At 42.9% G+C, this 11,558-nt stretch overlaps 2 protein-coding genes across 2 annotated transcripts in view; one reads left to right on the forward strand and one right to left on the reverse strand.

Annotated features, from left to right (window-relative positions):
- MATN2 (matrilin 2) overlaps nucleotides 1-6,084 on the forward strand; it is a gene marked incomplete at both ends in the record, with an annotated part of 57,821 nt that extends 51,737 nt beyond the window's left edge. Inside the window, 4 exons of the mRNA XM_084283081.1 lie at nucleotides 3,636-3,707; nucleotides 4,288-4,398; nucleotides 4,641-4,739; nucleotides 6,083-6,084. Of these exons, the coding sequence (XP_084139207.1) occupies nucleotides 3,636-3,707; nucleotides 4,288-4,398; nucleotides 4,641-4,739; nucleotides 6,083-6,084 (284 nt within the window). The remainder of the gene's footprint in view (nucleotides 1-3,635; nucleotides 3,708-4,287; nucleotides 4,399-4,640; nucleotides 4,740-6,082) is intronic.
- Nucleotides 6,085-7,541: 1,457 nt separating this feature from the next.
- RPL30 (ribosomal protein L30) lies at nucleotides 7,542-11,025 on the reverse strand. The gene is made up of 5 exons (XM_084281549.1): nucleotides 10,918-11,025; nucleotides 10,775-10,825; nucleotides 9,832-9,977; nucleotides 8,983-9,113; nucleotides 7,542-7,708 (listed from the first exon to the last, which is right to left on the reverse strand). Exons 2-5 carry the CDS (start codon nucleotides 10,793-10,795, stop codon nucleotides 7,659-7,661), a joined length of 348 nt encoding a protein of 115 aa, XP_084137675.1. The 5' UTR covers nucleotides 10,796-10,825; nucleotides 10,918-11,025; the 3' UTR covers nucleotides 7,542-7,658.
- Nucleotides 11,026-11,558: the final 533 nt, after the last annotated feature.

Consider the following 11,558-nt stretch of genomic DNA (forward strand, 5'->3'; position numbering starts at 1 on the left):
AGATCTGTTGTGCATATTTATAGAACATTAAAAACAGTTCACTGAATGTATATTCAAAGCTACAAGGAGTGGATCTCAGTTGCACGTAAGCTCCAAGTTTTGCTTCACAAACGTGGAAGGTTTGCTGCAGAAAGCACCCTTCCTCATTCTGGCACAAACTGCCTCAATCTAAACATTCCCAGCTGACGTTTTGCAAGGTACAGGGGGAATGTGAGCTGGGATGGAAGCTGTTCAGCTAGAGGAAGGACAGTATGTTTCTCCCACTCACACGTTCCCAGGACTCAGCATTATTTAGAACATTCAAATTTATACCTGAAGCAAAATCCAGAAGCATCACTGTAAATAAAATTGAGCACAACACTAGAATTGTACAGGATGGTTTAATTTTCAGTACTTCTGTTTGTTTTTTTTTCTTGAAATTAAATGCAAACAGGTTTTACTTTGTTCTTTAGCTTTATTGTATAAAATTCACTGGCAAGCAGTGGTGCGTTTCTTCCTCACACAGATGTCAGGGAAGAATCTGAAAAAAAGAATGTGAGAACGTTTCCTAGTTTGTATATTTTGTGCTTCTCATTGTCATATGAATCTTCTAGCTCCATCTTTCTGAAATTCAAAATACTGTGATAGCATAAACCCAAGTCTGTTCATTAACCTTCTTACCAGGCAGATAATCTACTGATGACAGCATGTCATCTTAAAAGCTTGGGGAGATGCCAAGGCCAAAATTAGCTGGCAACTGGTATAATAATTCTCACTCATTAGCAAACCCCAGAGCTCAGTGATGGAAATGCATCCTTCAGGTACCCACAACAGTGTTCAGCAGCCATTTTTTTTAAATATATTTGCCATCAGATGAAAAATAAGTAAATTCTGCCCCTCTGTGGCAGTTTCTAAACTGCACCTTTAGTAACTGGTTAGAGGTGGTGCCTCACAGCTTCTGTCCTTCTCCTCTCTCACCTCTAAGCAGTACCTCAGCTGTTTGTTTGTTTTCCTGGACACTCCAGGAATTTGCTCATCAACTGTTGCTCATCAACTCAAACCACCAGAAATTCTGCCTCCATGCCTGTTACACAAGCTGAAAGTTTATTTTTCCTTTCAGTTTTTCCTCTCAGCCTACTTTTTTTTTTTCCCCTCCTTTCCAACCGCAGTAATTTCATTTTGACTCTAGCCTTGGTCCTCAGCTGAGGACTTTAAGGCACGAGCCTGAGGGCAGGGATGAGCTCTCTGAACTTCGTGCAGCTCAGATGCGGACTCCACTGACAAAGCATCTTATCCCCAGTCCCAGCTGTCGATGTGCTGCATGTGTACAAGTTAAAAACAGAAGTCATCCAAATCTCTTTAGGGGTAAGGCTTTTTCCTTTTATTCTGCAAGAAAACCATCAGCTCTGTGGAACAGTTGCTGATTACCATTAATTATTCTTGATGACTAGTAATTTGGAGAAAAAAAATGCTTTTCTATTATGCTTCTTAGTAAGAGGAACTCACTTGGAGGGTTCTCATTCATTGCCTTGGTTAACATTAATTTCTCAAGCACTAACAAGGCTACAGTGATGTCATATTTAATAGGCACTCATCACGATGGCCTCCATGTTCTGAGCACATGCATTACGGGAGCCTTTAATTACATGGCTACATGTATTTTTGTCACAAGGCCCCCCCAGCCCCGATCAGATGGCACCTGTTGGTTAACACTCTGTTCTTCCAAATTGCAGATCATTATCGCTGCTGCAAATAGTCAGACACTGCCTTTGAAGATACATCCTCGGAGGCTTTTTTCTAACGTAATGTTTAGATTTTGTTCCAAAACAGAACATTAAAAACAAACACCTAACTTTAGCGTGGCTTCCCCAGCAAATTTGAGTGTTTATGCTGACTGCACTGACTTTATCAAAGAACTTAGAAAGAAACTAGCAGCCTCTGTACTTGTCTGATTTGACAGAGGTGGTGAGATCAGAAATGTTTGGTTCCAAACCAGTCTCTGAAGCTTGAATAAGAGTTTCTGAAGTGCTCAACTACCCTCCCAAACTGGAAGCCCTCCTGCCCCACCAACATATCTCTCAGTCTTGTTTCTTCTCTATCCCTTGCATGTGAATCCTCAACTCTTTCTCTATGTCAGCCCAGTGTCGAGATCTCAAACTTTTCACATCAGTTCTTCTATCCTTCCTAGACAGTCTTGTTAGGCTACAGATCCTTTAACTACTTCTAGAGCGACTTCACAGAATTGTAGGGGTTGGAAGGGACCTCCAGAGATCATCAGGTCCAGCCCCCTGCCAAAGCAGGTTCCCTAGAGCAGGCTGCCCAGGTAGGTGTCGAGACGGGCCTTGAATATCTCCAGAGAAGACCTCCCTGGGCAGCCTGTCCCAGAGCTCCATCACCCTCACCATGAAGAAGTTCTTCCTCACATTTGGTGCCAAGCTTCCTGCGATCCATAAAATTGCACAGAGCCTCTTCAGCTCCGGCCGTAGTCGGCAGGATTCGAACCTGCGCGGGGAAACCCCAATGGATTTCTAGTCCATCGCCTTAACCACTCGGCCACGACTACACACGATTTACTACTTCGTGTCAACTACTCAAGGCTCACCTTACCTGTTTTGTCCCACCTACAGGGGGAATTTCACCATCCTTGTTCCTAGGTGCTTATTATTTTACAGGACACCTCACCTAGTTTGTTTCCTCCTTACTTTGTGATCTCATCCCACACCTCTCTGGACTCAGATCTAAGCTCTGAGTGTTTCCTCCACCAACAGGCCCCCAGTCATGCTTTCTGATGTACTGAAATGCTGTAGTTCTGCCTGTTGAACTCTGGTCTTGCTCCACCACTCATCTCTGTTGATGCCCTGTTCCTTGTGCTCAGCATTCAGCCCCACCCCAGCTGCGTCATCTGCTTCCCAGTGCGACTTAGTACACCTGCACATTATGTATCCATTAAAATTCACAATTAATTGAAAGCAAAGTATTAATTTTCTAGAAGAGAACTCACTCCTAAGAATCAAAAGCTGTCTCTCCATTACCCTCTAGCGGCAGGAAGCAGGTAGTGTGCAGAACAACCCTTGAGATGGTTATACCTGTAGGTGTAAAATAGGGGGTTTTGAAATATGTTTCCATTTCTGTAAAGACACCCTTTGACTAAAAATTGGGTATATGGAGTCTGAAATAAATTCCTACAGTCTAAAGTCTATGCTTGATGAGCTATAAGCTTGTACTTCTGCTAATAACTGTAGCGTGTTAAAGAAATTCAACCCTTCATACCAAACACTCCCAAACTCCCTGATCCACATTTCCCATTATGGAGAAAACCGAAGGAGAATGAGACATCTTCCTTCTGCAAGCAGTTTTTATTCTTACTCAGTTCACCCCAAAAGGGCCCATAGATGACAGTGAAACACACAAGAGGACACAAATTGCTGTAATTTCAAATTGCTTTACCATCATGAAGTATTTGTAAAGCACTTCCAGTTTTGGAGGAGCTCTGGTGGTCAAGATGAAGGGTCAGTCCTGATATGTATCACACTGGACTTCTTCCAGCCTGTACAAGTGTGATGTATTCTCAATGTATGGTGAGAAAGAAACATGTAACATCTCCACTTCTGGGGAATTTTTATTTCTTCTTTTGTGACCTCTCTTCTTTCTACCAGCCATGAAAAATTCAGCTCACCAGCAAGATCCGTCATCTGGAAGGCTTCGTAAGACTGGTCCCCAGTCTTCAGGTTGGCTGTTTTGACTCAAGTGCCCTGCTGTCTCCCCGAATTGCCGCTAAATTAGCTGCCTTCTCCATGGCTGCTTCTGGAGAGAACCCTAACAGTTCACCTACAGGGGAATTGTTCACTCATTTCCCACCCTAACCCCCTTAAAATCTACCCTCTTTTCTGCAATCACATCTGCTTTTAGTACAGAAAATTTGAGAGCCACCATAACAGAGGCATGGCTGCATGCTCCCTTTTTACACCATCCAAATGAATTTCTTCAAGGGGAAGCTTGTATTCCAACACTCTGCTTGATTTTTAAAGCATGTTCAGCTTTCAATCACTTCTGTTTCTCACAGGAACCTTCACAACTCCCTTTCCATTCTGCAACCCACACCTTAAATCATGTATACAGTAAATACAGCCTAACAGCTTGGTTCCTTCACCTCTTTGTATCGCTAGTCCTCTCCATGAATGATCCTCACTGCAGTCAGTGAGATTACTCACTAATTAAGGAGAACTCTGTGCATGTGAGTAGCAAAGATAATGCATAATTACGTGCAGTGGGTTTCATTTTTAGACTTTTGGGGGGGGTTTCCTGCAGGACCTGACTCAACCACAATAACCATCACAGATGTCCTTGCCTGCCCCAATCTTGCAATACACCATAAGTATCATTTTGAAGACAGTCACACTCACTCCACAAGAACAACAGGTAATTAGGTTACCTTTGTTTAGATAATCCAGACTGCTCTTTCATTATCTAGGCTAAGACATGCTGTGTACTGTTTCTCAGTATACAAACTCTGCCCCATAGCATTCCTTTGGATGTTGACCTGTTTTCAGAACAGGGAGCTGTATTAAACCTGCTCTACATTTAAAATTTGTCTTTCTCTCCCTCAGCCCATCGGATTTATTCAGCATTTAAATCTATGCTTGCCTATTTCTGTTTTTCAGCAAAAGACAAAGACCAATGCAAATGTGAAAACCTTGTGACATTCCAGAACTACGCAACCAGTGAAGTAAGAAAACTCACACAGCGATATATCCTTTCTTGTATGTAAATCAAGAGGGATGGGTTAAAAGAAATTATAACTAGCAAGCATAAGCTGCCTTCGTGGCACAGATCACTCTACTGAAATGAAAAGCTGAACTACTTCGCAGACACTGTTAATCTCCAAGAAGCAAGGCTCCTAAGACTTGAAATCTGTTTCTCCTTCATAGAAGGGATCAAATTATTAATATGGATCTTTTAATAATCTGTAACAATTACCACCTTCAGGATCAGCAAAGAAAGCACTGGTTAAAGTCAAGACCAATACTCTCTGCTTTGCTTTACTTCAGATGTTAACAACATTTAGTAGCAACAGGAACCATGAGATATTTCCCTTCCTAGCTGCTATGTGAAGCACCAGAGGCAGGAAGGTGTGTAAGGTAAGATTCCCAGTGAAGAGGAAGCAGAGGACATAAGGTCTAATTATTTTCACATGAACAATTATTCACACAGAAAAGAAGCATAGATTGATAGATTCAAATTCCCCAAATTAAGCTTCATTATGAGGTTGCAATGCTACACATGCTAACCTGAAACTGTCTAACTTGCCTGCCCAAGAACTCCGCTATCGGGTGTGAGAGTGGAGTGCTGCTCTTAAGCCAGCTCAGCCATCAACCACAGAAGCATTTGTCCTATGTCCCATAATTTCCATCAGTAGTGTTCTTTGCAAGTCTGTCAGATTCCCCAAAATACAGATTTCAGCAACTGATAGACAAGCAAATCACAGGGTGCTCTACAGTATGTTTGTCCACCAAGCCCGATTTAGTAGGTTCTCAAGAGTACCCCTACCAGCTCAGACCTTACATTCAGCTATTTTGTGGATCTCAACAGCCAGCCACACTGCTATTTCCCATCTTCCCAAGAACCCTTTAGTGGCAAGACATCACATTTTGCTCATTTCATTAATTATAAATCATTCCTTGCAAAGCAGAATTATTTCATAAAGTGGGGAGGGGGTTGTGAATCTGTCACAGTGGGCAGGTAAACACCACACCTTTCCCTTCCCCCAATTCCCACTAAGACAGGGAAAAGGAAAGGAGGAATTAAAGCAAGAAAACTTGCAAGTCATCATAAAAAAATTGTTCAAGAAGTGGAAGGACAGAGAAAACAAGCAATGCAAAGGCAATTGCTTACTACCTCCCATGAACAGACTGATACCCAGCCATTTCCCAAGCAAAAGGTGACTAACCTTCCTAAACCCTCCTAATTTCCAATTTTATTCCATGCTATGTGATGTCATGCTCCACAATACCTGACTGATCAGACAGCTGACGTTATTTTTTATTTTTTTTTTTAATACTGCATATCATCATTAGCTCTTTCCTTAACTTTTGCCTACTGGAAGAAATGACAAAGAGAATGGAAGACTTGGAAAACAGGCTAAAATACTGACCAAAGCATCAAGTGTACACTACACTGTATATTTATACATACAAAGTTGGGAGAGCTATTTTGTTAAATCAGTTTAAAGTAAAGTAACAAACCCATGTCTCAAGTTAAATAAGAGTATTTTGGACTCCTGCATCTGTAATACTGTGTGTTCTGTCTTGCATTGATTGCAGATAAGAATTTTTTTTTTTAAAGTTTTATATATAAACAATTTAGTAACTAGCAAAAATTCTAATTCAGTAGAACTAAACTGAAATAAGCCATGCAAAACATTAAAATGCTGTTATTTTTGATGTGAAACCTCCACGTTTTGAAGTATTTTTAAAGGTATGAATTTATTTGGGTTGCTTTTCTGTACTTCCCTCCTCCACTCACTCTGCTCCTATTTCGAGCACGCCGACTGTGCGCCTACGTGTAGCTGTATGTACGTGCATGTGTAAGAACAGAACAGTGGGATGGCATTCGCAGCAGTTAGATTTCATACATTCTTTCCAACAAGTGCAGACTACTGAAGTCGGTTGGAAATAATGAATTTATACTGTCTGTGTTGAAAACGCAATGAATGTAAATGAGCAAAGCAGGGAGTCTGCTGGCTCTCTTCTGCTACACTTTTACATTGACAGCAGCACCAGAACCATTTCTTGAACTAAAGGAACTAAATCTGGGGTTTAATAGGTACAGGCACCAGCAATTCCTTCTTTGCTTTGACACATTGTTTTGCCTCTTTACTGTCTGCAACCTGAAGTACACAACTTGATCTGTTCTGCTACAAAACCAAAGTAGTTGCAGCAAAATTAGATTAAATCATTGCAGACAAACTAGTAAGTGTGCACATGTACAAAGCAAAAGCTTTAAAAGGTATTCTGTGTTTTAGCATTCTTTGGCAGATAGAATGCAAGTTTTGTACCAGCAGTCTCACATACTGCCTGTTGTTAAATGTTCCTTTCACTGAACGTCAGGAAAGTGCCAACACCCCATTTATTAGTCACTAATACTAAGGAACATCATGCAACTGTGATCTCACACAAAAAAAAGGATAAATCCAGAAAATGCCAACATCCTCAACAGTAACACATGTACATATTTAGGAATGAATACACAGTAATTTGCATTAGTAGTTTGTGACTGATAAGGTGAAAAAAATACTAAAATCTATTCACACTTTTTAGTAAAGTCATTGGGATCCCCTAGCAACATCCCGAATTTGCTACTGTGCCTCACATGATGACTTGTTTTCCCATTAGCACCCCAAAATCCAAAACCTAAGGGAGTCACAGCCTGTTGGGATTTGACACCATGCTTACTGTGGTCAACTCCTGCTCCGCTTACCTCTGAAGAGCCCCAACTCATACAGAAAGCAACAGGCAAGTTTTGTTCCGCCAATGTTACTTCTAACAGAACCAAAAACACAGCGGTGATAAAGAATCTTCGTTTATATAGTTTGTTCCCTAAAACCAAAAATATATAATACAAGTTTTTCTTAAAACAGATCTGTAACCAGTTTTATTGTAGAAAGAACACCATTACAGCATTTACTTCTCACTGGTTTGTTCTGGCATGCTTCTAATGATGTCAGAGTCACCTGTAAAACAAAAATACATCGTTACAAGAAGACCTACAGAAAGATCCATTTCCAGAAATAAGCAAAAAAATAAAAAAGATTCTACAAACAAAACGTAAAAGTAATGTGGAAACAGTTTATTTACAAAAAAGTAATTTTGATGGCTTGATAAAAATACTTTTAACTGCATTTTTGCTAATAGATACTCAGTATGGTTATGATAATTACATACTTGTCACTAGCATTCACAAAGCCAGTACTAGAGCAACAATCTAGTCCTGGAGGACACAATGCACAGCTTTAATATAGCGAATGTCTAGCCTCCCCTGATCACGAGAATATCAGGACAGCGAGAATATTCGCATTGCACTACACAGCAGGAAGTTTCAGGTGCAGTTCTTTATCTTACAGTTAGCTTAACATAAAGCTCTTAATATGGCAGCCAAAAAAATAAACCTAAATGCAGTGTTTTAAAAACAAAGTTCTACCTATTATTTTTATACAAACAAGCTAAATAAAGGTTTCTAAAGAAACAGTGAACTCAGACGGATGTCACTTGGGGAACATTTGATCAAAGTTAAGAATCATTAAATCCGTATGTATGCATTCAATTAAGACAACTCTTGGTCAAACAGAACAATGGAAGGTAATTAGATTCTTCTCTAGAAGACTCAGGAAATAAGATAGGAAGCCCCCTAATTAGCAGACTCTACAAGGAACTTGAACAACTCTGAACAAAGAGTGCTACTAAGCCATAGAATTACACACCAATTTACAGTTTTATCACTTAATATGATTTTCAGCTCTGGTACTGGACTAGTATCCACTTGCACGTTGCTTTTTCTTTTATAGCTCACCCTGGGAAGCAAGACAACTCATAACCCAGCAATTTGTTTTGCTGAGATCCTTTGTCTTGGATTAACAAAGTTCAAACCCAATTGATACAGAGAGCAGGTGACACAAGCTCATGTCCTAGCAGTGGTCTTAGACACATGTCCCATTAAGTTGCTTCCCAGCCACTGAAAGAAACCTCATTACAGTGACAGGTAAGCTCCCAAGGTTTAACAGTGAAAGGAGCTATATGCAAACGTAAGGAAGAGCAACTAAGTTCTAAGAACCTAGGACTCCTAAAAACAGAATATTGAGCAGAAGAAATTGAGAATGAAGCCCAATGGAAGTTACAGCAAAGCTACATCACACCTGCATGTTACATAGCAGTGAGTAGAAGTGCTTGGAGAATGAAGGAACCGCTGATACACACCCGTCTGGGTCATTATACAGCAGCAGACACGTACCTGGGTCAATGATGGCCAGCGTGCACACTCTGTAGTATTTGCCACAGGCTGTACCCAACTCAATGTTGTTGCCGCTGTAATGGTGGACACCGGTCTTTGCGAGCATAGCGTAGTACTCGATCTCTGATTTTCTGAGATTCAAAAACTTGGTATTAAAGCACTGACAAACAATTCTGATCAACCATAATACACCAGAAGCAGGGCTAACTCCAGCTACGCTTAAACCCTACAGTTTTCCTTTTCTCCCAGAAAAAATCATCTTGCAAGCAAATGTAACAGTGCCCTATGTTAATTCTGCATCTACACTTTCTTTAACCTCTCAGATACTCCTTAATGACAAAAAAGGGCCCCAAAAATTCAACAAGGAACATGTCAGGAGATGGAAACCACTAAAGACTTTGTTCTCAAAAGAATTATTTCTACGGCCAGGAGCTTAAAGTTATAACTTAACTTTGACAGCATTTTTTTTATGCTTCAAATATATTTTATATCAGTATCAACTACCAGTTTTTCCTTCCTGTAAAATTATTTCCCAATATATTACTTTGAAAAAGCAGGGACTGGGTCACACTACACTTTCAGTGAATGCTATCACGGTGTGAAAAAACTTAAAGTATATTCTCTAATGTGAACTCTTGGTATTAGAAACCTAAAAAACAGCTGGGAAGAATTTTAACATGTCCAGACCTGAAATTTGTATACACCAAACAACCCACCATGTTTAATTCATAGCAGCAAGGAACAGGCCAACAAGCTACTCTGTATTACCAATTCACATGAAGCACATGCTGTATTTATACAAAGCACTTGCCTTAGTTTAAAAAAGTAATAATTCACACATCTGCTTACCTCAAAGCCGGGCAGTTGTTGGCGAGGATGACCAGCTTGGCTTTGCCCTGCCGGATCATTTTCAGAGTCTGTTTGTAGCCTAGCACATATTTACCACTTTTCATAACCAGCTGAAGCCTAGAGTTTATGGACTCCAGGGACTTTTTCTGAAGGAAAAAAAAAAAAAAAAGAAAGCTTTATCATATGCTACTTTGCCTTTCGCAAAACGGCATAAGACTTAAGGTGAAGAAATTTCAACTACCAGCAATCTTTTCATGATATATTATTTGGAATGTGGAATAAAGAGCCAGCACAGTATATGATTGTGGGTAAGAAGGATGCTGATACGATGCTTGCCCAACTTTATCAAAGTACCTCTTACCAGTTACACAGGAAAAAAGTGTTATTGGTGCTACCTATGTTAATCGACTGCATCGTGGTGTAAGCAACGTGCCTTTGCAAAGCTCAGCCAAATTGAATCGATATCCATACCACCTCCACCTTGCAAAGCTGAGCTAGGCTCGGCGTGTGGCACTTCCCAGGGCACGTGCTGACAGCATTAAGCAGGTAGGCAACGCCAAGCAACCACATGCTAAACGAGCAGCCCCCCCAACACGAGAACGTGGTGCTCATGCAGCAGCGAGTGCCACCACCTACGAAGAAACCCATATTTGCTGGAATAGACTTGAAATCATAGCAAAAAGATGGCAGAAACGCAAAGTTTGAGCTCCACCGCCCTACCACCCACACCAGGACCACAGCACCAGCTCCCCTTTCCTCCCCCTACCACAGGGGCCCTGTGAGCAACCTGGGATGCCCTGGGGGGGAGGGAGCCGAGCCCACAAGAACCGGCCTCAGGCCGTGCCCCTCAGAAGCCCCCAAAGTCCCCTCAGAACCCCCCCGGGTCCCCTCAGAGGCCCGGCCGCCGCCTCACGCGGCCACGCGGCGGCCGGCCGCCACTCACCGTCTTCTTGGCGGCCACCATGTCGCTGGCTGGCGTCGGCTGGGGGGGGAACTGGAACACACAGAGGCCGACCGGGGGTCGGGTTAGCGCCCGTTAGCGGCCCCCCGAGCCCCCCCGCGCCGCCCGGCCCCGGCCCCACTCACCGCTGAGGCGCCGCCAAGATGGCCGCCGCGAGCCAAAGGAAGGAGCCGCGGCACGCGCCGCCTCTCCCCGCCGCGCCAGCTCTCGCGAGAGGCGCGAACGGCAACCAGCCCCGCCCCGGCCCCGCCCGCCGGCTGTCAATCCGCCCCCGCGCGCGGCTCCCATTGGCTTAGCGCGGCCAGGGGGCGGGGAGAGGGGGAGGGGACGTGAGGGGGACGCGCTGTGAAATGGCGGCCGCGCGTCAGCGGCCCGAAGGGGTGGTTCTGTGCGGTCGCTTTTCTCGTCGTGTCCTTCATCCCCAGCGCTTTACGGTGCCCTGTGCATCACGGAGCGATTTTAAACGCCTCTGTTTTTCCCCTCGCAGCCTCCGGGAGGCTTCAGGCGCCGCTCAAGGAGGCACAATGCAGAGGAGAGGCCCAGGCGGCCTGCCTTTCCCCGTGAGGAAGGGGAAGGGACAGTGTGGGCTTTGCAAACAACTGTCTTTGAAAATACCTTTCTGAGCACACACTACTGGAGAATACAGCTGGGATGTGAGAAAGTTACAGCTGTCACAGTGTTGTCTGTAGGTTCGTGCCCAGTACAACCTGCCAATAAGCACACAGAGTCAGAATCCACAGGAAGGTCTTTTACATAAAAGCTTTGG

The sequence above is a fragment of the Netta rufina genome, assembly GCF_964035555.1.
Source record: "Netta rufina genome assembly, chromosome: 2".
NCBI lineage: Eukaryota > Metazoa > Chordata > Aves > Anseriformes > Anatidae > Netta > Netta rufina.